The sequence below is a fragment of the Onychostoma macrolepis genome, chromosome 16 (genome assembly GCF_012432095.1).
Source record: "Onychostoma macrolepis isolate SWU-2019 chromosome 16, ASM1243209v1, whole genome shotgun sequence".
Taxonomy (NCBI): domain Eukaryota; kingdom Metazoa; phylum Chordata; class Actinopteri; order Cypriniformes; family Cyprinidae; genus Onychostoma; species Onychostoma macrolepis.
Genome location: NC_081170.1, coordinates 22,391,851 through 22,414,350, shown reverse-complemented (window position 1 = coordinate 22,414,350; position 22,500 = coordinate 22,391,851). Strand labels below are relative to the sequence as shown.

The window sequence follows — 22,500 nt, the reverse complement described above, 5'->3', positions numbered from 1 at the left end:
TTCACTGGATTCAGTTTTTTGTTTTTGCTGTCGCCACTTTTCTTCAAATATTGCAAGCAGGGGCGTACATTTCAGGGGGGACAATACACATAAAATACACATAAAATTTCTGAAGAGCAATTTTTGAAGGGGACACAAATAATACAGCCAAAATTGTACTTGTAAGGATAGATATGCTTACACAGCATGGACCATGTTTAAATATGAGTTCGGTTCACCACGCGGTCATATTATAATTATTATTTTGCGTCATCTATAGTATTTTAGATTTTGTCTGAAACCTAGTAACTTACTTCTCTTTCGCATTAATTCAACCGCATCAAACCCACTGATCTGCCACTTAACATCATATTGAACGAAACCCAACACATAGGACTACAATATTATTACTACTACTATTAATATCAGTTCACACACAGGCTTGTCGCCATGTTAGTTGTAGTGGGTGACAAGCTACGGTATTAAGCTTGTTAACCTTATAATTGCTCATAGAAAAAACATCAAGGATATCATAAAATTGTCATGACTAATTTATTAATGATCCAGCATCATCTGTATTAAAGAGAAAGAACCATTTCACCCGATGTTTAAAGAGAATAAAATAGCCTTGACAGCCTACTTACACATAACTAACTTGCTCTCTCTCACCAGACTCGTGTGCGTGTATCGGTAAAGAAGGAAAGCAGGCAGTGGACCAAACCACTATGAGGCAAGGGAGGGGGGAATCAAAACATAACTTCTGAACTTAAAACGTTTTTTTTCGTTTATTTTGTTTTACTAATCACACAATTATTTTAAGTATATGTCCATTATATTATTTTCAATACACAGAGTCGCTTGTAATGATATTTTTAGGGGGGACAAGCCTCAGATAGGGGGGGTCCTGTCCCCCCTGTCCCCCCCGGGATGTACGCCTATGATTGCAAGATGCACAGACGAACTGTTTACAAAAGTGGGAGCTCGAAATTGGAAAAAGTTAAACCAGTCGTTGTTGTAAATGTATTTTAAATTAAGAAGAAAATATATAGGCTATAAATAATTGAAAACGTAGAAAATATGGTATATATGGTGTGTAAAAAATAAAATAAAAATCAGAGCTCATGGTCTACCGGTAGGTAATGCACCATGGAATAAATCAAAGTAGGCTACCACTGTACTGCTGTCACCATATTTTTAGTAGGTCTAAGGGAAATTCTCAATTGAATGTTCAGAATCTGGTTTAGAATGTTGTTGATGACAAAAAGACAGACCCAAGAGGACTTAAAATCTAGTCTTGTTTCATTAAAGTCAAAGTTTTGTAACTACAACATGAGGCTTGTGATGAACATTTCCTCAACACACGAATTCATTTCTTTTCAAAGTTCGTGCCTTCTTATCAGTTCATCTTTTATTTTCCATATAACCCAGATTTGTTTCGCTATAAGGGCAAAAGTCACAGGTTTTTCTCCTTTGCACGCCTACATTTTTTATTTTTTTTTTTTGTGCAGCATTGACTCGGGAGGAGGCGTGTCCAGGTATCACAACGCGCTATAAAACATCATGTAACAGAAGGAGAGGCTCAGCTTACTGTATCTACAGCTTTTGTGATCACCACATGGGGTAAGCCGGAAAAAAAAAAAGTTATTTGTAGGCTATATTAAATCCTTTTTTTGCGTACTGTTTCATTTAGGCTTGTCTGGACTTTCACAGACCATTCAAATGGTACATTTTTTTAAAATTATTATTTACAAATTTGAATATGGGAGACGGAGTTTTTGAAATTAAAATAGCCTAACTAACTTTGAACTTTTAATTCAATTATTTTATTGTAGCCTATGCGTTTCCGATCATATCATATTTCACTTGTAGGCTAATATAGCTTACTTCCGTTTATGTTGTAACCGGTTAGGTAACACATGCATGCGGGTTGAATGAATTTAAACTCAGAGATGAGCTTATGTAATAATAACACCAACATGCTAGATAATGACAGTAAAAAACATATATGTAAAACATCTCTTTATGAGTAGTTAAAGGTCCTGTATTCATAAGAAAATATGAGTGCAGTAATATGTTTTTCCAGTTATAAATCTGTTAATTGCAGCAATGCCGTTTTTTTTCATTCCCTCATTTATTCGAATGAAAATTTCGTAAAAATTAGTGAAAATATTATTTATGTATTTAAGGCTATATAGGTTTCTTGAGTTGCCTTTTAAGGTTCTTTGGAGATTTAAAAAGTTCTAGATGTTACATTTATAAGTTCTTCAGAGGAGTGTCTTGGTTCCCTTTTAAATCACAATTAGCTTACATTGCATTGCATCTTAAAAAATGCAGAATAAAAAAGTTTTTAAAAAGGTATCATCAGGATACAAAACCTTTTTAAATGTGTACCTCCTTTTGCTTACAGCAACTGTTTTATTTGTGTGTGTGTGTGTGTGTGTGTGTGTGTTTTTAATTAATTAATTCATTTTTTTATCTAGCAACACAAACACTGTGCTATCACAATGAAAGAAGAGCCAAGCGTTCAGTCGACAGACCCTCCACCATACTTACAAGGTGTGTTCTATATATTCATTTACATTTTACATTTACATTCATTCATTTGCCAGAGATTTTTTTTTCTTCCCAAAATGACTAGCAGCCAACAATATTCATAGTACACAATGGCAAGCCTAAAATAAAAAAAAAAGTTTGGTATAGTTTGAGTAGAAGTCATTTCATTAAATGGCAATTCTAAACATATGCATATCTACATAATTTGCCTAATCTGTAAAATGCTGCATCATTTAGAGTTAATCATTTATATTCGACAGACACCTTAGACTAACGCCACCTGTTCTTTAAGTAAACATAAACCTCTTTTGTGCAGAGGTGATCCCCGAGGGCTTCGTCAACCTAGCTTACACCCAGGACGAGAAACCTCAGGAAGACAAACCAAAGGAGCCTCCAAAGGAGTCCTCTGGGAAATCAAAGGGCAAAGGGTAAATGTGACCAAGAAGCAGAGTTTTTGTAGTTTTGGATGTGTCTGATTTGTTATTAGTAGATTCCTTGATAAAATAAATAAAAACTACAGTCAAGAAATGAACCAGAGCTGGGGGCAAAAATTCCACAGAAAGTTTTCAGAATTCTCTAGTTATGTAAAATGTTCATCAATACACCTCTAGTGTTTTTAACTGATACAGGGGTTTCAGACCGGGTACCCCCAGGGGTCTGCAAGGGACTGTAAGGCAATCCGTGTACAATTTTAGGAAATAAATTTTGCCTTAAAATCTAAATTATTTTTGCTTTTTCAATATCAGAAGTCATGACATTGGTGTTATTTTATTATAACACATTTCGCTATAAAATAAAAAAATATATTTATTAATTCTTTATTATTTTTTCATTTTATATTTTTTGAGAGCCATAGTTTTAATGGTAATTTTGTAACACAAATATTTGTTATTGTTGCTTAGTATTTCCAAATCCAAAAACAATTTAAAATATTCTAATTTCTCTTTGGCATTGTGACCAGCTTGCTCTTTTTTTTTCACTTTGGAACTATATTTATTCTGAAAAGCAACATTCAAAAACATTTGAATTGAACTAAATACATCTAATAGTCAATTAATATTTGAATAATCTCTTTTGGTTATAACATAAATATAAAAACAATTACTTAATTAAAAAAGAAAGAAGGCGGCACACAGTTTGCAAACTTTATTTAAAAAGTAAATTATTCCGTTCTATTTTGGCTGTGGATTTAGACACTTATTGACTGTATCAACTGGATATAAATGGATAACTTATCTTTTATGTGCCTTCATAAAGGTAAAAAAATCCCCTGAAAATGATTGTATTTAAAGAATATCTTATTTTAAAATGATTTTATTTTAAATATTTAAAATATTGGCCATTAATTAATAAATAAATAAGTAAATCAATCAATCTGAAACCTTGACGATTTCTTGTTTAAATAGCAAAAAGGAAAAAAAGTCCAAAAAGAAGAAAGAGCCAGTGAAAGCAGTTGGATTTTTTCAGCTGGTAAGTGCGCATCTCTTCTACATGACGTCATTTGCAGCTTTTATAATCAGTGATATAACATGCAGCGATAAGCCCTGAGGACAGCAGTCATGTGTTTGACTCGCATGTTTGTTGTGATGCAGTTTCGGTATGCCACCTGCCCGGAGGTGCTGCTTATGCTGATTGGCCTGCTGTGTGCAGCTGCCCATGGCGTTGCGTTGCCTCTCATGTGTGTGGTTTTTGGAGAAATGACTGACAGCTTTGTGTCGAGTGGACAGAGCTTTAATCTGACAGGTATATTTAATAGAACAATAAAGAAACATCCATGTAAATGCGTGTCTAAGCATGCATGAATTTATGTGGTTGAAGCATAAGTCAAATAAAGTTAACAGAATGGACTGATTTGAGTTACAAATTTACCTCTAGTGTTACAGCTCAGCAGTCATCTCATAAATATTCACTTTAATGTGGTGGTCTGGTTCTACTGGTTTTAGGAAATGTTTCTCTCAAATGTTTGCAGGCAACTTCACCGGAACCCTCACGAACTCTTGTTTGGCTGGTTCTCCTGAAATAGACATTGAAGATAAAATGACACAGTGAGGAGCCATCTGGTGTCAAATTCAGTCTCATTCAGTTCTCCTGTTAATAATTTAGTGATGTTTCTTAATTATGTTTAACATTAGTGCAGTATTTGAAATGTTAGAATCATCCACCTTTGATTCATTCACTTCTTTGTTGAACCTTGACCTAATTTGCTGGTTTATTTACACAGACACGCTTATTACTTCGTTGCGATTGGGGCTGCGGTCCTGGTCCTGGGAACGTTCCAGGTAATGCTTTTCTTGTTAACTGCTGCCAAGCAAACAAAGAGGATCCGGGAGAAGTACTTTCATGCCATCCTCCACCAGCAGATGTCATGGTTTGACACGCATCAGATCGGAGAGCTGAACACAAGACTTACTGAGTATGTGAAGTGCAGCCACGTTCCAGGCTCGTTTCTGTCACTTGATCAGCTGTTTAAGTTTCAAATTTATGGATCTCCTTTCTTTCCCCCAATGCAGTGATATAAACACAATCAACGATGGCCTCGGGGACAAAATCTGTGTGTTTGTCCAGTTCTTCTGCACATTTATTGCTGGTTTCGTCATTGGTTTTATCTATGGCTGGAAGCTGACGCTGGTCATTCTTGCTGTCAGTCCCCTGCTGGCAGGATCAGCAGCTGTTTGGTCTAAAGTATGCATGATGTTTAATTGTCTATTTTTTTATTTTTTAGATCAAATGGTTTGATGAATAACATAGATAAATGAATGAAATAAAATATAAAAATATAAATTATTAAAATAAAAAAATCTATAATTTAAAAATATCTTTATTTTAATAATTTATATTTTTAATTTATTTAATTTATTAGTAAATATCTTACCTGTTTGTCACCTATAGATTCTTGTGATTATTAAATAAAATTAAATAATGATCAATTAAAATATCAAAAATATATTAAAATAAAAATATTGAAAACGTATCTTAATATACACACACACACAATATATTCTTTTTTTTCTATAATTAAAAAATCTATAATCTTTATTTTAATCATTTATATTTATTATTTTTAAACTTATTTGTAAATATCTTACCTTTTTGTCGTCTATAGATTCTTGTGATGATTAAATTAAATTATTATTAAATGAAAATTTAAAAATATAAATGAATACAATATAATAATAATAAATATATTCTATTCTTTCTATAATTTTTCTATATCTTTTATTTTAATCATTTATGTTTTTATTTATTTTAAAATTTAATTTGTAAATATCTTACCTTTTTGTCGCCTATAGATTCTTGTGATTAAATTATGATTAAATTAAAATGTAAAAGATAAATTAAAATAAAAATAATGACAAAAATCTATGTAATACACAATATATTCTATATCTTCTTTAATTTTTAAATATATTTTAATAATTTATCATTTTTATTTATTTATTTATTTGTAAATATCTTACCTTTTTGTCACCTATAGATTCTTGTGATGATTAAATTAAATTATGATTAAATTAAAATATAAAAATATAAATTAAAATTAAAATATTGACAAAAATATATAATACACAATATGTTCTATTTTTCTATAATTTTTAAATATCTTTTATTTTAATAATTTATTTTTGTTAATCTTTTTGTAAATATCTTACCTTTTTGTCGCCTGTAGATTCTTGCTACTCTGACCAGTAAGGAGCTTACAGCATATGCTAAAGCAGGAGCAGTGGCTGAAGAGATTTTAGTCGCTATCAGGACTGTTGTGGCATTTAATGGACAGAAGAAAGCGGTGGAAAAGTGAGCACATTCTGCACTTTTCACTCATCACCATAAGTTCACAACTATTTTGTCACTTAGGGGGGATAAGATTGGGCCTTTTTCTAAATGTCAAGAATGCTGTTCTGAGTGTGTCCGTAAAAGATGATAATTGGTTTTCTGTGACAAACTATTTTCGGTATTCTAGGTATGAGAAGAACTTGATAGAAGCAAAGAATTTTGGGGTAAAGAAAGCCATTACCACTAATGTGTCCATGGGGTTGACACAGTTCATTATATTTGGCACTTATGCACTGGCGTTTTGGTATGGAACAAAACTCTCTGTCGATGAGCCAGAGAATTACTCAATTGGAAAGGTCCTCACTGTAAGTTTTTGAAATGTTTATTTGTCTGTTTTATCTGTTTCTGAATAAAGTCACAGCAGGAGAAGTTTCTTAACTACCTGCTTTCTTATTTTTCTCTGCAGGTTTTCTTCTCTGTGATGATTGGCTCATTCTCTTTGGGTCAGGGAGCTCCAAACCTGGAGAGCATCGCTAAGGCCCGGGGTGCTGCTTATGAGGTCTACAAAACAATTGACATGGTACAAACTTTCAGTCTGTCTTCATTCTTTATAATGAAGTTCATATTTATTATATTTATACCCGTTTGTTATTGTTATTCTGGATAACTTACTTCTGTTCCTGTTACCTGATGCAGCCTCGTCCCATTGACAGCAGTTCAAAAGAAGGTAACAAACCAGATCATGTGAAAGGAGATATTGAATTCAAGAACATCCACTTCAACTATCCCTCCAGAAAAGATGTGAAGGTAGAGTTGCATATTTTTCCACCTGTCAGGAACTTTATTATTAATACTGTACATTCTATGTGTTGAAATGATTAGTTAATGAAATATTGTTTTTAATGATTATTTTTTTTAAATAATTATCAGTAGTTTTATCTATGATAATGTACACTGAACAAAATTATAAACGCAACACTTTTTTTTTTGCCCCCATTTTTCATGAGCTGAGCTCAAAGATCTAAGACTTTTTCTATGTACACAAAAGGCCTATTTGTCTCAAATATTGTTCACAAATCTGTCTAAATCTGTGTTAGTGAGCACGTCTCCTTTGCCGAGATACTCCACCCACCTCACAGGTGTGGCATATCAAGATGCTGATTAGACAGCATGATTATTGCACAGGTGTGCCTTAGGCTGGCCACAATAAAAGGCCACTCGAAAATGTGCAGTTTTATCACACAACACAATGCCACAGATGTCGCAAGTTTTGAGGGAGCGTGCAATTGGCATGCTGACTGCAGGAATGTCCACCAGAGCTGTTGCCCGTGAATTGAATGTTCATTTCTCTACCATAAGCCGTCTACAAAGGCGTTTCAGAGAATTTGGCAGTACATCCAAACGGCCTCACAACCGCAGACCACGTGTAACCACACCAGCCCAGGACCTCCACATCCAGCATCTTCACCTCCAAGATCGTCTGAGACCAGCCACCCGAACAGCTGCTGCAACAATCGGTTTGCATAACCAAAGACTTTCTGCACAAACTGTCAGAAACCGTCTCAGGGAAGCTCATCTACATGCTCATTGTCCTCATCGGGGTCTCGACCTGACTGCAGTTCGTCGTCGTAACCGACTTGAGTGGGCAAATGCTCACATTCGATGGCATCTGGCACTTTGGAGAGGTGTTCTCTTCACGGATCAATCCCGGTTTTCACTGTACAGGGCAGATGCAGACAGCGTGTATGGCGTCGTGTGGGTGAGCGGTTTGCTGATGTCAACGTTGTGGATCGAGTGGCCCATGGTGGCGGTGGGGTTATGGTATGGGCAGGCGTATGTTATGGACAATGAACACAGGTGCATTTTATTGATGGCATTTTGAATGCACAGAGAAACCGTGACGAAATCCTGAGGCCCATTGTTGTGTCATTCATCCACGACCATCACCTCATGTTGCAGCATGATAATGCATGGCCCCATGTTGCAACGATCTGTACACAATTCCTGGAAGCTGAAAACATCCCAGTTCTTGCATGGCCAGCATACTCACCGGACATGTCACCCATTGAGCATGTTTGGGATGCTCTGGATCAGCGTATACGACAGCGTGTTCCAGTTCCTGCCAATATCCAGCAACTTCGCACAGCCATTGAAGAGGAGTGGACCAACATTCCACAGGCCACAATCAACAACCTGATCAACTCTATGTGAAGGAGATGTGTTGCACTGCGTGAGGCAAATGGTGGTCACACCAGATACCAATTGCACACTCCCTCAAAACTTGCGACATCTGTGGCATTTTCGAGTGGCCTTTTATTGTGGCTAGCCTAAGGCTCACCTGTGCAATAATCATGCTGTCTAATCAGCATCTTGATATGCCACACCTGTGAGGTGGATGGAGTATCTCGGCAAAGGAGAAGTGCTCACTAGATTTGTGAACAATATTTGAGAGAAATAGGCCTTTTGTGTACATAGAAAAAGTCTTAGAACTTTGAGTTCAGCTCATGAAAAATGGGGGCAAAAACAAAAGTGTTGCATTTATAATTTTGTTCAGTATATGTGTCTACATAAAAAATGCTAAAGTATAACATTTGTAATTTTAAATGCTAAAAGATACAGTAAAATATAAAATGAAAATGGATGTTCATTTTGAGATTATTGTTAATAAATTAGGAAACACTTTATTTCGATAGTCCACTTTAGACATTCTGCTAACAGTAAGTAACTTTGCAACTACATGTCAACTAGCAGTCATTAGAGTATCAGTAGACTGTCTGCTTAATATCTTCTAACACTTTATTTTGATGGGTCCACAACACACAACATACTGACTATGAGAAACTTTGAAAGTATGTCAACTTATTCTACAAACCCTAAACCAACAGTCTACTAGTAGACATTTAGTTGCAAATTAATGAGAATTAGTTGACATGTAGTTACAAAGTTACTTACAGTTAGTAGAATGTCTAAAGTGGACTTGAAATAAAGTTTAATCATAAATTATTGCTTTTAAAGATTAACTAGCATTATATGTTGGCAATGGTAATTTAAATGTAAAAATAAAGGAAAAGGCACATACTGATTCAGTATCATATATATCAATAATGTATATAGAGATACCCATTATTGACTAATACTGATACATTTAAAGGGACAGTTCAGCCAAAAATAAAAATTCTGTCATGAATTACTCACCCTCATGTCGTTCCAAACCTGTAAGATTTTCATTCATCTTCTGAACACAATTTAAGACATTTTTTAATGAAATCCGAGAGCTTTCTGACCTTGCATGGACAGTAATGCAACTACCATGTTCAAGACCCAGAAAGGCAGCAAGGACATTGTCAAAATAGTTGAATAAAGTCGTTATTTTGGTTTTCGCACAAAAAGATCCACTTATGTCACATGGACTATTTTAATGATGTCCTTACTATCTTTCTGAGTCTTGAACGTATCAGTTGCGTTGCTGTCTATGCAAGGTCAGAAAGCTCTGAAGTTCTGAAGATGAACGAAGGTCTTACGGACCTGGAATGACACGAGGTGAGTCATTTAAGTCTGCAGCGTTACCTTATAACCAACATGGTACTGATATATTGTGCATCTATAGACATTTTAACCTACTAAGGACTGATTCAACGTGTCCCTGTGCAGATTCTACAGGGGATGAGTCTGAAAATCCCTCATGGAAAGACCATTGCATTGGTTGGAGCCAGTGGCTGTGGGAAGAGCACAACAATTCAGCTTCTGCAGCGCTTCTATGACCCTGATTCAGGAGAGGTAACACTGACTAATGAGCAGCCATGAATTATTTCACCTCTCAGTTAAAGCTGCATTCCTTGAATACTTCACGTCACACAGAAAATGATGGAATTGAAATGTTTATTTTATGAAATGTGTACAATTACAGGTGACTCTGGATGGTCATGATATCCGCTCTCTGAATGTGTGCTGGTTGAGGGAGATCATGGGTATCGTGAGCCAAGAGCCTGTTCTTTTTGGAACCACCATTGCTGAGAATATACGCTACGGCCGTGAAGACGCCACTGATGAGGACATTGAACGAGCCATTAAAGAGGCCAATGCCTATGATTTCATTTCCAAACTACCAGATGTGAGTACTGTACTGTACTTTTTTTAAATTAAAGGGTTTGACTCAATTCAGCCCTTAAAAATTGAAGGCAAAAAGAAACTCATCTGTTTTTAATTTAGACAAAGTAGACTTTTAATATCAGTTCTGTATCGGCCATAAATTAAAATTAATTATCTGCTTATTGAGATAGGCCAGAATTGATTTTTGCATTTTGAACAGATATTATGCACGTGAGCTGCACTACAGTGTAAAATTTTTTTATTTTTTCTACAAGAAAATAATATTTCAGTTTTTCTTCTTTAAAATTTCACATTTAAATTATGTGTTGCCTGCTGTTTGTTTGTGAAAATTACTAGTAATTTCTGAATGAAAATGATTTCTTAACCGTTTTATTTTAGTGTAGTTGTGTTAAGTCTGAAAGGGAGTTAGATGTTTAAAAAAGTTGTTTTTCTCTGAGACAGAAGCTAAACACTATGGTTGGAGAGAGAGGGGCTCAGCTGAGCGGAGGCCAGAAACAGAGGATCGCTATTGCTCGAGCTCTCGTCAAAAACCCCAAAATCCTCCTGCTGGATGAGGCCACATCAGCCCTGGACACACAGAGTGAGTCCGTCGTTCAGGCAGCTTTGGACAAGGTAATGCAAAGCACACTGTACATTTTCATGAGTACTGGAATAGACAGGTTACAGTTGCTTATTATGGGTATAAATGTCTTTTATTACAGTTTTTGTTGTGCTAACAGAATATTAACCAAAAAATGTGTAACACTGCAGATTAATAATCGTGTGTGTTGTTTCTTAGGCCAGAGCAGGACGTACTACCATTGTGATTGCACACCGCCTGTCAACTATTCGTTCGGCAGATATAATTGCTGGCTTCAATGATGGCAAAGTGGTGGAACAGGGAACTCACAGAGAACTCATGGCCAAGAAAGGAGTTTATTATTCTCTCGTAATGCAACAGGTACACGTTTGTCTCTCTTCATGGTAACTGTGTAATAATAGTGGGATAGAACTGACTTTATGAACTTCTATGCTGTTGTTTCCTTAAATCAGGGTTTTCAAACCTAACGCATTTAACAAATTTGATATTCTTACACTTTTGTTTTGCTTTCTAAACTATAAATCATGTAATTAATCAAGTTTATTTTATTCCATTGACAGCCACTATTTGTAACAGTAATACCAGTAAGAGAAAATAAATATTTTATTATTACTAAAGATGTTTATACATCTTATTTCTTTATTCTTACAGTTAGTAGAAAAAGATATGTTGATCTTTTTTCTTATAATTATAAGATATAATTGTATTCAAATATTATTTATATATATATATATATATATATATATATATATATATAATATTTGAATAAAATTATAAAAGATTGTCAAAAATATACACATATTCGCATTAGATATGTGTGTGTGTGTGTGTGTGTGTGTATATATATATATATATATATATATATATATATATATATATATATATATATATATATATATATATATATATATATATATATATATATATATATATATATATATATATGTATGTATATTTTGGACAAAACTTGGTTATTTATTTATTCAAAACTTGGGTTCAGTAAGATTTAATCTTTTGAAAGAAATCATCTTTTATTGAAAAGAAAGAAATCTTTTATACTGACCCCAGAATTTTGAACAGTAGTGTGTGTGTTTACAGTCTTTTTTCTTATAATTATAAGATATAATTTTATTCAAATATTATATATATAAATATATATATATTCATTTATTTATTCAAAACTTGGGTTCAGTAAGATTTAATCTTTTTGAAAGAAATCATCTTTTACTGAAAAAGAAAGAAATCTTTATACTGACCCCAAAATTTTGAACAGTGTGTGTGTGTGTGTTGGTTGGCAGTACTGTGAAATTATAAAAGGCAATTATAATGGAATATTACCATTATAATATCATGCTTAATATCTCTGTCACTCAGTATAAAGGATTCTTTATACTCTTAAATTAATAAAGATATATATAAAAACGCCTGTATCCTTTAGGAAGGGGGTCTCTCGCAAGAAGGCCACCATATTTAGAGTTATTTGGCATAATGTTTATTTATTTATTTGTTTATTTTTCTAAATTACCAGACCTCTGGGAGATCAAATGATGATGATCTTGATGCCAATGAAGATGATACTCAGGATGTTTCTGAGGGAGAAACTGGTGAGGAATCTTCTGAAACAGAGACTCCTGAGGGAGGAATGGAAATGCAAATAGAGAGCGGATCCTTCAGACGAAGCTTGAGACGTGGCAGTGAGAGACGTTCCTCCAGAAAGAAGTCCTCAAAGAAGAATAGCAAGAAATCCAAAAAAGACAAAAAGGTACATGCACTCCACTTCTTTGAGGCTACAGAATGAATCACACTGGTGTTTCATAAATGGAGTAATTGGATCTTGTACGTTTCAAAATCTCTTGTAGGAAAAAGAAAATGTTTCCGAAATACCTTTCACTAAAATTCTGGCTCTGAACAAGCCGGATTGGCCGTACCTGCTGGTGGGCACGCTGGCCAGCCTTGTGGGTGGAGCTGTTTATCCCTGTGTGGCCATTCTGTTTTCCAAAATCATTGGTGTGAGTGTCCTTTCTCTGTGTTCGCACATCTCTGAACAAAAATCTCTATTGTGTAGCATTTGCTTCCAGCTCATCTGCTCATGATAGTTTCGAAATAATTCATTTAAAAATGCGGATTGGATTTTACACTAGTCCCATAAGCACATAGCATTTATAATGATTTAATCAGAATGTTCAGTTCAATAGAATCTCATCTGCTTCTAGGTGTTTGCAGAGGTTGACCCTGACATAAAGCGGCAGAAGACCATGATGTTCTCCCTTTTCTTTCTACTAATAGGAGCAGTGGCCTTTATCACCTATTTCTTCCAGGTGAGTCTATAGGTGCGATTCCATTACAGATTTGTGTAAATCTTTTGCGTTATTTTATAAATGTTGATTAGAAACTATTTGCGAAATGACTGTGTTTCCATTGCCCGATGTTATGCCACTAAAACATAATTTTTTTCCTCTCGCAATAAGTCATGGTGACGGATGTTGGTAGGTTTGCATATATCACAGCCAACGCACTAGCCATTATTTTTAGTCGAAGGAGACGTATGCATGTATCTTTAGCAAAGCACAAACTTTTTTGCGATGTATGGGAGTTTTTGCGAAATTGATGTGTTTCTCTTTTTTCGTATTTTCGTATTTTCAATTCGCAATTTCAATTTGCGCAATTTGGAGGGTAATGGAAACAAAGCTTATGTTTGCTAGCATTGCTTTTGTTCATATTCTGGGTTAGAGATATGAACAAACCCTTAATCTTTATTTCACTGCAAAAATGTGTTTATTTATTATATATATATATATATATATATATATATATATATATATATATATATATATATATATATATATATATATATTAGTGCTGTTAAACGATTAATCGCATCCAAAATAAAAGTTTTGTTTACATAATATATGTATGTATACTGTGTATATATATATATATATAAAAGCACACACATACAGTATATATTTTGGAAATATTTACATGTATTTACATGTATATATTTGTATTCATATAATTTATATTATATATAAATATATTTATTATATAAACATAACATATTTTTCTTAAATATATATATATATATATATATATACACACATTTATATGTTGCTCTGTCCTGTAGGGCTTCATGTTTGGTAAATCTGGGGAGCTGCTAACCATGAGGTTGAGAAGTCAGGCTTTCAATGCCATGATGAGACAGGTATGGCACATTTCCCGCATCTCTCGTTCCATTACTCTATGCAGTTGAGAACTAATCTGGCGCAAGCAAATAGCTATTGAAATGTGTGCTTCATCCTCAAGCCTGTTTCTCTTAACAGGAGATTGCTTGGTTTGATGACAACAACAATGCAGTGGGAGTCCTGACCACTAAATTAGCCACAGATGCGTCTCTGGTTAAAGGGGTGAGTGGAACACAGTGATTTGCCATCAGAACCAGTAATTAAGCTTTCACTGTGGATACAGCCTGTGTTTTTGGCTCTGGTTCATTACATCCATCTCTTTAAACCGTTATAGGCCTGGCTGAATCTGTTTCTGAGTCGTATTTATGTGAGAGCTAATCCATATGACTACAGCTTTTAGTATTAATAGCTTGAATTCACAGGTACATGACCATTCAAACATTAGGGGTCGGTAATATTTTTTTAAAAGTCTCTTATGCTTACCAATTTATTTGATCAAAAATACAGTAAGAACTGTAATATTGTGAAATAATTACATTTGGGAAAATAATTATTTGTTTGCCCACTTAAAAAAAGAAGAAGGGTTTATCATTTTATTTTAACTGATGGAGACAGAATATCAAACAAAAAATCCAGAAAAAAGCAGCATACAAATTGTTAAAAAAAAAATGTACATTTTAATAAGTCAAATAAGTATTTGATCCCCTAGCAACTAGCAGGAATTTTGGCTCCCACAGATTGGTTATGTGCACACATGGAACACAGATTAGACCTGTCACTTTAAAAGAAGATAATCCTCATTTCAGCTCGTTGTGTGTATTAAAGACACCTGTCCATAGAATCTGTATCTTCCATTCCAACCTCTTCACTATCATGGGCAAGACCAAAGAGCTGTCAAAGGACATCAGGGACAAGATTGTAGATCTGCACAAGGCTGGAATGGGCTACAAGACCATCAGCAACAAGCTCGGTGAGAAGGTGACAACAGTTGGTGCGATTATTCGCAAATGGAAGAAACACAAAATAACTGTCAATCTCCGTCAGTCTGGGGCTCCATGCAAGATCTCACCTCGTGGAGTTTCAATGATCATGAGAACAGTGAGGAATCAGCCCAGAACTACACGGGAGGATTTTGTCAATGATCTCAAGGCAGCTGGGACCATAGTCACCAAGAAAACAATTGGTAACACACTACGCTGTGAAGTACTGATATCCTGCAGCACCCGCAAGGTCCCTCTTCTCAAGAAAGCACATGTACTTTGGGTGAACTGGGTGAAAGTGTTGTGGTCAGATGAGACCAAAATCGAGCTCTTTGGCATCAACTCAACTCGCCGTGTTTGGAGGAGGAGGAATGCTGCCTATGACCCCAAGAACACCATCCCCACTGTCCAACATGGAGGTAGAAACATTATACTTTGGGGGTGTTTTTCTGCTAAGAGAACAGGACAACTGCACCGCACCAAAAGGAATCATGGACGGGGCCATGTACCGTCAGGGCCAGGGCATTGAAAATGGGTCGTGCATGGGTATTCCAGCATGACAATGACCCAAAACACACGGCCAAGGCAACAAAGGAGTGGCTCAAGAAGAAGCACATTAAGGTCCTGGAGTGTCCTAGCCAGGCTCCAGACCTTAATCCCATAGAAAATCTGTGGAGGGAGCTGAAGGTTCGAGTTGCTAAACGGCAGCCTTGAAACCTTAATGACTTGGAGAGGATCTGCAAAGAGGAGTGGGACAAAATCCCTCCTGAGATGTGTGCAAACCTCATGACCAACTACAAGAAACGTCTGACCTCTGTGATTGCCGACAAGGGTTTCTGCACCAAGTACTAAGTCATGTTTTGTGAAGGAGTCAAATACTTATTTGACTTACTAAAATGTAAATCTTTTTTTAACATTTGTATGCTGCTTTTTTCTGGATTTTTTTGTTTGATATTCTGTCTCTATCAGTTAAAATAAACCTACCATACAAATACTAAACCTTTGCAAAGTGGGCAAACTTACAAAATCAGCAGGGGATCAAATAATTATTTTCCCCAAATAATTATTTTCCCCACTGTATATTCTGTTTGAATAAAATGTAATTTAGTCCTGTAATGGCAAAGCTGAATTTTCAGCACCATCACTCCAGTCTTAATTTCACATGTTCCTTCAGAAATTATTCAAATATGCTAATTTGCTGCTTAAGAAATATTTATTGTTATCAATGTTAAACACAGTTGTGCTGCTTAATATTTTTGTAAATGATACATGATACATTTTTTTTCAGGATTCTTTGACATTATTGATTTAAAATAGAAATCTTTTGTAATATTATAAATGTTTTTACTGTCACTTTTGATCCATTTAAAGCATCTTTGCAGATTTAAAAACCTTACTTGCACCAAACTTTTGAACGGGAGTGTATTTGAATATTATATTTATTGATAATGTAGCTTAGTTGGGTAGTGACTTTTTTCTTTTTCTCTCTTTTTCTCGTCTCTAGGCTGCAGGATCCAGATTAGGTCTAGCCACAAACACTCTCTGTTCTCTTGGCATCGCTGTCATTGTGGCCTTCATCCATAGCTGGCAGCTCACCTTGCTTATCCTTGCCTGTGTCCCCTTCCTCACGGGGGCAAATTTCATCCAGATGAGAGCCATGGCAGGACACACATCCAAAGATCAGAGTGCACTGGAGATGTCTGGCAAGGTACAGTATACTGGTCATTTACCCTTTTTTTTTTTTTTTTGTTCAATTTATGTGATTTAATACATGCAATAAAGGATTTTGTATAACTGACTGCTAACTCTTCCCCACAGATATCCACAGAAACTGTTGAGAACTTCAGAACGGTTGTTGCATTAACCCGCGAAGACGTCTTCTTCCACAAGTTTATTGACAGCCTGAGCAAGCCATACCAGTAAAATCACATTTTTAACACTAAACATTTTAATACAGGGGTTGTCAAACTGGGGTCTGGGGACCACAAGGTGGCGCTAAAGGCCCCATGGAAAATGTGAAGCAGGAGACAAAAGAAAAAGATTTCACAAAATGTACTTTATAGGGGCTGTCAAAGTTAACCTAAAATATTTCATTTAAGAATTGTTTAATAGATTTTAAAATGTAATTTATTTCTGTGATTTCAAAGCAGAATATTTAGCATCATTACTCCAGTGACATAATCCTTCAGAAATCATTCTGATATTTCTGATTTGCTGCTCAAAAAACATTTATTATTATTATTATGTTGAAAATTATTATGTTTTTTTCAGGTTTCTTTGGTGAATAGAAACAGCATTTATCTGAAATAGATATCTTTTGTAATATTATAAATGTCTTTATCATCACTTTCGATCAATTTAATTTTCCTTGCAAAATAAAAGTATTAATTTCTATAACCCCCCCTATAACATTTTGTTGAATGTTACAAAAGCTTTTTATTTCAAATTTCAGATAAGATCTTTGGCTCTTTCTATTCATCAAATAATCCTGGAAACAAATGTACTCAACTGTTTTAAATATTGATGATAATAATAATAATAAAAATGTTTCTTGAGCAGCGAATCCGCATAGTAGAATGATTTCTGAAGGATCATGTGGCACTGAACATTGAATTAATGATGCTGAAAATGTAGCTTTGATCAAAGGAATAAATTAAATTTTAAAATATATAGAAAGCAGTTATTTTAAATAGAAAAGATATTTCACAATATTACTGCTTTTGCTGTATTTTGGATCAAATAAATTCAAGCTTGTTGAGCAAAAGAGAATTCTTTAAAAAACAAAAAATCTTACTGTTCTAAAACTTTTAATAATAATTTATTTATAATAATTAATCAACTTTTAATAATAATTTGTTTTGACTTAAGTACAGTGACAATATTATTACTTAATTTTGAAAATATTTTAAATACTTTTTTCTTATGCATTATAAATACGTTTTTGTACATGAATATTTTAGGATAGGTGAGCAGTGTTGTTATTGTTAACTTAATCAGTTGAAATGAAGCACTAAAGCTAAACAGAAATGTATATGAAAAAAAAAACTGAATTATTCAAATGAAAACTGAAAATCTAAAAATAAAAACTAATTAAAAAATTAATACCAACTATCATAGTATATAAATAATACTAAAATAACACTGCTCACAAGGGAATCATTATATTTGGGGGTCCTAAGCACTAAAACTTTTGAAATCTCAGATACTGCAAACAGCCAATTTTATCTGTGGCTCAACAAAAGTGCTCAGCTAATGCCAAATCTGATTCAGCCAAATCTTACAAACAGCAATATGTGATATTTCAGATCTAGTTTGTGTAAAGCACCCATCTACGGAATCACCTTTGCTCTTGCCCAAGCCATTCCTTACCTGGTCAATGCTGCAATCTTCCGCTTCGGAGCCTGGCTTATTGCACGCTGCTACACAGAATATGAAAATGTTTTCCTGTAAGTACAGTTTTTATTAAGACTGTGTGTGTGTGTGTGTGTGTGTGAGATTTAAATATCAAGCATGCTCTTTACTACATTGATGTGTTGGCTCGTCTTCCACAGGGTGTTTTCTGTGATTGTCTTTGCTGCTATGAACATTGGTCAGTCCTCATCATTCGCCCCCGACTTTGCCAAAGCCAAAGCAGCAGCTGGGAGGATCTTACTGCTGCTAGAAAAGAAACCAGCCATCGATATCTATGACGAGTCTGGACACCGACCAGTAAGCATGAAATTCTCAAACTGTTAGAAGTAGTCACCAACAAGCACAATATAACATAATGTAATATCTTTTTTTTTTTCAGACAAACTTTTCTGGGAATATTGAGTTCCGAGATGTGCATTTCTCCTATCCAACGCGTCAGAATGTGAAAGTCCTGCAGGGCCTGAATGTGTCCGTGTCTCAGGGCCATACGATGGCGCTGGTGGGCAGCAGTGGTTGTGGCAAGAGCACCACCATTCAGCTTCTGGAGCGTTTCTACGACCCTGCGGCAGGCCAAGTGGTGAGTTCATCAGGTGGTTTTGTGTGCCTAGAGGTCTAAGCCATTATTTTGGCTCAAGGGATCAATTTATGCCTCACGTTCTGTCTGGTTTTTGCTTGTCACACAGTTTGTAGATGGGAACGAGAGCAGAAGTCTGAACCTGGCATGGCTGCGCACGCAGATGGGGCTGGTGTCTCAGGAGCCCATCCTGTTTGATTGCACCATTGCTGAGAACATTCAGTATGGAGACAACAGCCGTGTCGTCACCCAGGAAGAGATCGAGGAAGCTGCGAAGAAGGCCAACATTCATAATTTTATCCTTGGCCTTCCAGAGGTATGCATGATGTCTCTGTTAATGTGTGTGTTTATGCATTTTGCTATACAAACAAGTTCACTACTTATTTATTTAATAAAACAAATCAGTAAAAACAGTAATATTGTGAAATATCATTACACTTATTATTATTTTAAAATGTTATTTATTTATGTGAAGGCAAAGCTGAATTTTCAGCATCATTGCTCCAGTCTTCAGTGTCACAGGATGCTTCAGAAATCATTCTAATATGCTGATTTACTGCTCAAGAAATATTTATTAATATTATCAATGTTGAAAACATTTTGTTGAATCCATATAGTTTTTTTCAGGATTCTTTATTAAATAGAATGTTCAACAGAGTTATTTTAGTTACCTAAAACCAAATTGAAATAACTGAAATACTATATATATATATAATATGTGTATATGACCCTGGACCACAAAACCAGTCTTAAGTCGCTGGGGTATATTTGTAGCAATAGCCAAAAATACATTGTATGGGTCAAAATTATCCATTTTTCTTTTAGACCAAAAATCATTAGGATATTAAGTAAAGATCATGTTCCATGAAGATATTTAGTAAATTTCTTACCATAAATATATCAAAACTTCATTTTTGATTAGTAATATGCATTGCTAAGAACTTCATTTGGACAACTTTAAAGGCGATTCTCTCATTATTATGATTTTTTTTTTGCACCCTCAGATTCCAGATTTTCAAATAGTTGTATCTCGGCCAAATATTGTCCGATCCTAACAAACCATACATCAATGGAAAGCTTATTTAAGACTGGTTTTGTGGTCCAGGGTCACACACACACACACACACACACACATATATATATATATATATATATATATATATATAAACTTTGAACTTATTTTATTTCAGCTAGTTGCCATAAAATTTCTCATTTTCCTTTAGTCTATCCTTACGTACTAAAATAAGTAAAACTGAAATAAAAATGAACGAAAACTATATAGACATATTATAAAAAACTAATAAAAATTAAAAATACACAACAACATTACTAAAACTTTAATTAAAATTAAAACAAAATGTAAAAATAAAAATTAATTCCAAACTTTGCTTAAAAATTAAAATAGTGTCTTAATGACAGTAAAATAACCAGTGTTCATTTAAATACAGGTTATGATATGATATGATAATGTCTACATTTTTGATCAATTTACATAAAATGTGATCAATTTGAATAAAATTATTAATTTCTTTCAAAAAAATTCCTTCCAGGCTTCTGAACAGTATATTATTATATTATATTATATTATATTATATTATATTATATTATATTATATTATATTATATTATATTATATTATATTATATTATATTATATGCTCTAAGCTGCCAATAAAAACTAATTTCATGATCTATATACATATATAATATCCTTTCAGAAATACGACACTCGAGTTGGAGATAAAGGCGCTCAGCTGTCTGGAGGACAGAAGCAAAGGATAGCCATCGCTCGAGCTCTGGTCCGCAATCCCAAACTTCTGCTGCTGGACGAGGCCACATCTGCACTCGACACAGAGAGCGAGAAGGTTTGTACAGGCTCATTAGTAAAGGTCATTTTATTTATTAAAACACTTTCTTTTTGATGCTGAATGGACTGTATGCATTTCTGTCTTCAACCAGCAGGTGGCACTTTTGATAGTTGTGTGCCACTTGTGTGCCTGCCATCCTGCTGGTTTTAGGGAATCCCTTTAAAATCCTAAATGTACACTCTACATACATACCCCCTGAGTTTTCATGTCTTATTACATTTAGAAAAGAAAACAAAAGAAGATCAAACCTAAGACTCAAATCAAGAGATTTCATTGATAAAGTGTTGCTTTAAATATCTAGTTTAAAGTTTTGGCCACTTCTTTCTTTCTTGTTATACAGATTGTGCAGAAGGCCCTTGATGACGCTCGGCATGGCCGCACATGTATCGTCATTGCCCATCGCTTGTCCACTATTTATAATGCTGACATCATCGTGGTTGTTCAGAACGGCAAGGTGACTGAGCAGGGAACGCACACCCAACTCATGGCCAAACAAGGGGCCTACTATGCTCTAGTGAATGCGCAAGTGTCTGCTCACTAACTTAAACTCCTTTTGATTTATTCTAGTGGTTGTATATCTAAAATGAAGGGCAAAGTTAAATGATTAAATGGTGCAGTTAATCTTAAATTAAATTGAAATCTCCTCTGTCACTAAATATTCAGTTTGTTTTAGGGCTAAATGTTGCAATCACAACCTGACTTTGAATGTAAAACGCTAACGTTGATAAGCTAAGAAGCATTTAAATATTCTGAAACAAACAAACCAAAAAGTGGGATATTGCTATTTAGTTATTTTGTTACAATGAAAGGTACTTTTCTTATATAAAAAGGAAAATATATTTATATCTATAGATTTATTTTTCTCAGTTTTTATATACAAATATTGTTTGTCATAAACAGTGCATTGTAAATATTATAGTAGTGTTATTTTATTGTACATAAAATAATGTACAGTAAAAATCCCTTGATAGTTTGTGTACAAGGACGTATCTGCTTTAACAGGTAATGGCAGCACTTTTACCTAATGTTTTGAAGATTGAATGCGTTTGCACGGTGGCATAAACCTTTTCGAATGTGAATATTAGTTTTGTTTATATGCGCTCGGCACATGGGGGCGCAATTTGCTCGTGATTTGAGCCTCCAACATGTTGGACCTTTTTTTTTCTGCACTGGCTTTAACTTTATTGTCTTCCGAACAGTAACTGGTATTATTATTGTATTATTGCTGTTAATATTATGCATTGTTTATTGTTAAGATGCTTTTTCGATTTTTATAAAATAAATTATCCATCATTCTCTGCTGTCGTTCTTTCCTTAGGCATGTTTAAATTAAACTTTTTATTTATAGTAAAGCTAACTTTTTTAAAGTAAATTTAATTTCCCAAACTCTTCTCTGGACTAGCATTTTTTTACCGTTTGTGCATGTAATTTTATTTGTACGGTCACGTGTTTTGGCGGTAAATTTTTATTAGCCCAATTCTTTTTTTCGTATGTAGG

General features: G+C 34.5%; 1 protein-coding gene across 2 annotated transcripts; it reads left to right on the top strand.

Moving 5' to 3' along the window:
• Positions 1-1,542: 1,542 nt before the first annotated feature.
• On the top strand, positions 1,543-22,301 carry abcb5 (ATP-binding cassette, sub-family B (MDR/TAP), member 5). Of its 2 annotated transcripts, XM_058746914.1 has the most exons (29): positions 1,543-1,599; positions 2,460-2,535; positions 2,849-2,960; positions 3,939-4,002; positions 4,125-4,275; positions 4,502-4,577; positions 4,754-4,945; positions 5,043-5,214; positions 6,197-6,321; positions 6,488-6,665; positions 6,767-6,880; positions 6,997-7,107; positions 9,952-10,077; positions 10,208-10,411; positions 10,852-11,022; positions 11,189-11,350; positions 12,519-12,752; positions 12,850-12,999; positions 13,204-13,308; positions 14,115-14,192; positions 14,311-14,394; positions 16,657-16,860; positions 16,971-17,071; positions 18,458-18,598; positions 18,704-18,860; positions 18,943-19,140; positions 19,247-19,453; positions 20,854-21,000; positions 21,344-22,301. In XM_058746914.1, the coding sequence occupies exons 2-29, from the start codon at positions 2,484-2,486 to the stop codon at positions 21,542-21,544; spliced, it is 4,017 nt and encodes a 1,338-aa protein (XP_058602897.1). In that variant the 5' UTR covers positions 1,543-1,599; positions 2,460-2,483; the 3' UTR covers positions 21,545-22,301. The 2 variants fall into 2 exon arrangements, with proteins under 2 accessions (XP_058602897.1, XP_058602898.1); XM_058746915.1 differs by lacking the exons at positions 1,543-1,599; positions 2,460-2,535; positions 2,849-2,960; ... (7 more) ...; positions 6,767-6,880; positions 6,997-7,107 and adding an exon at positions 9,704-9,840.
• The last annotated feature ends 199 nt before the right edge of the window (positions 22,302-22,500 follow it).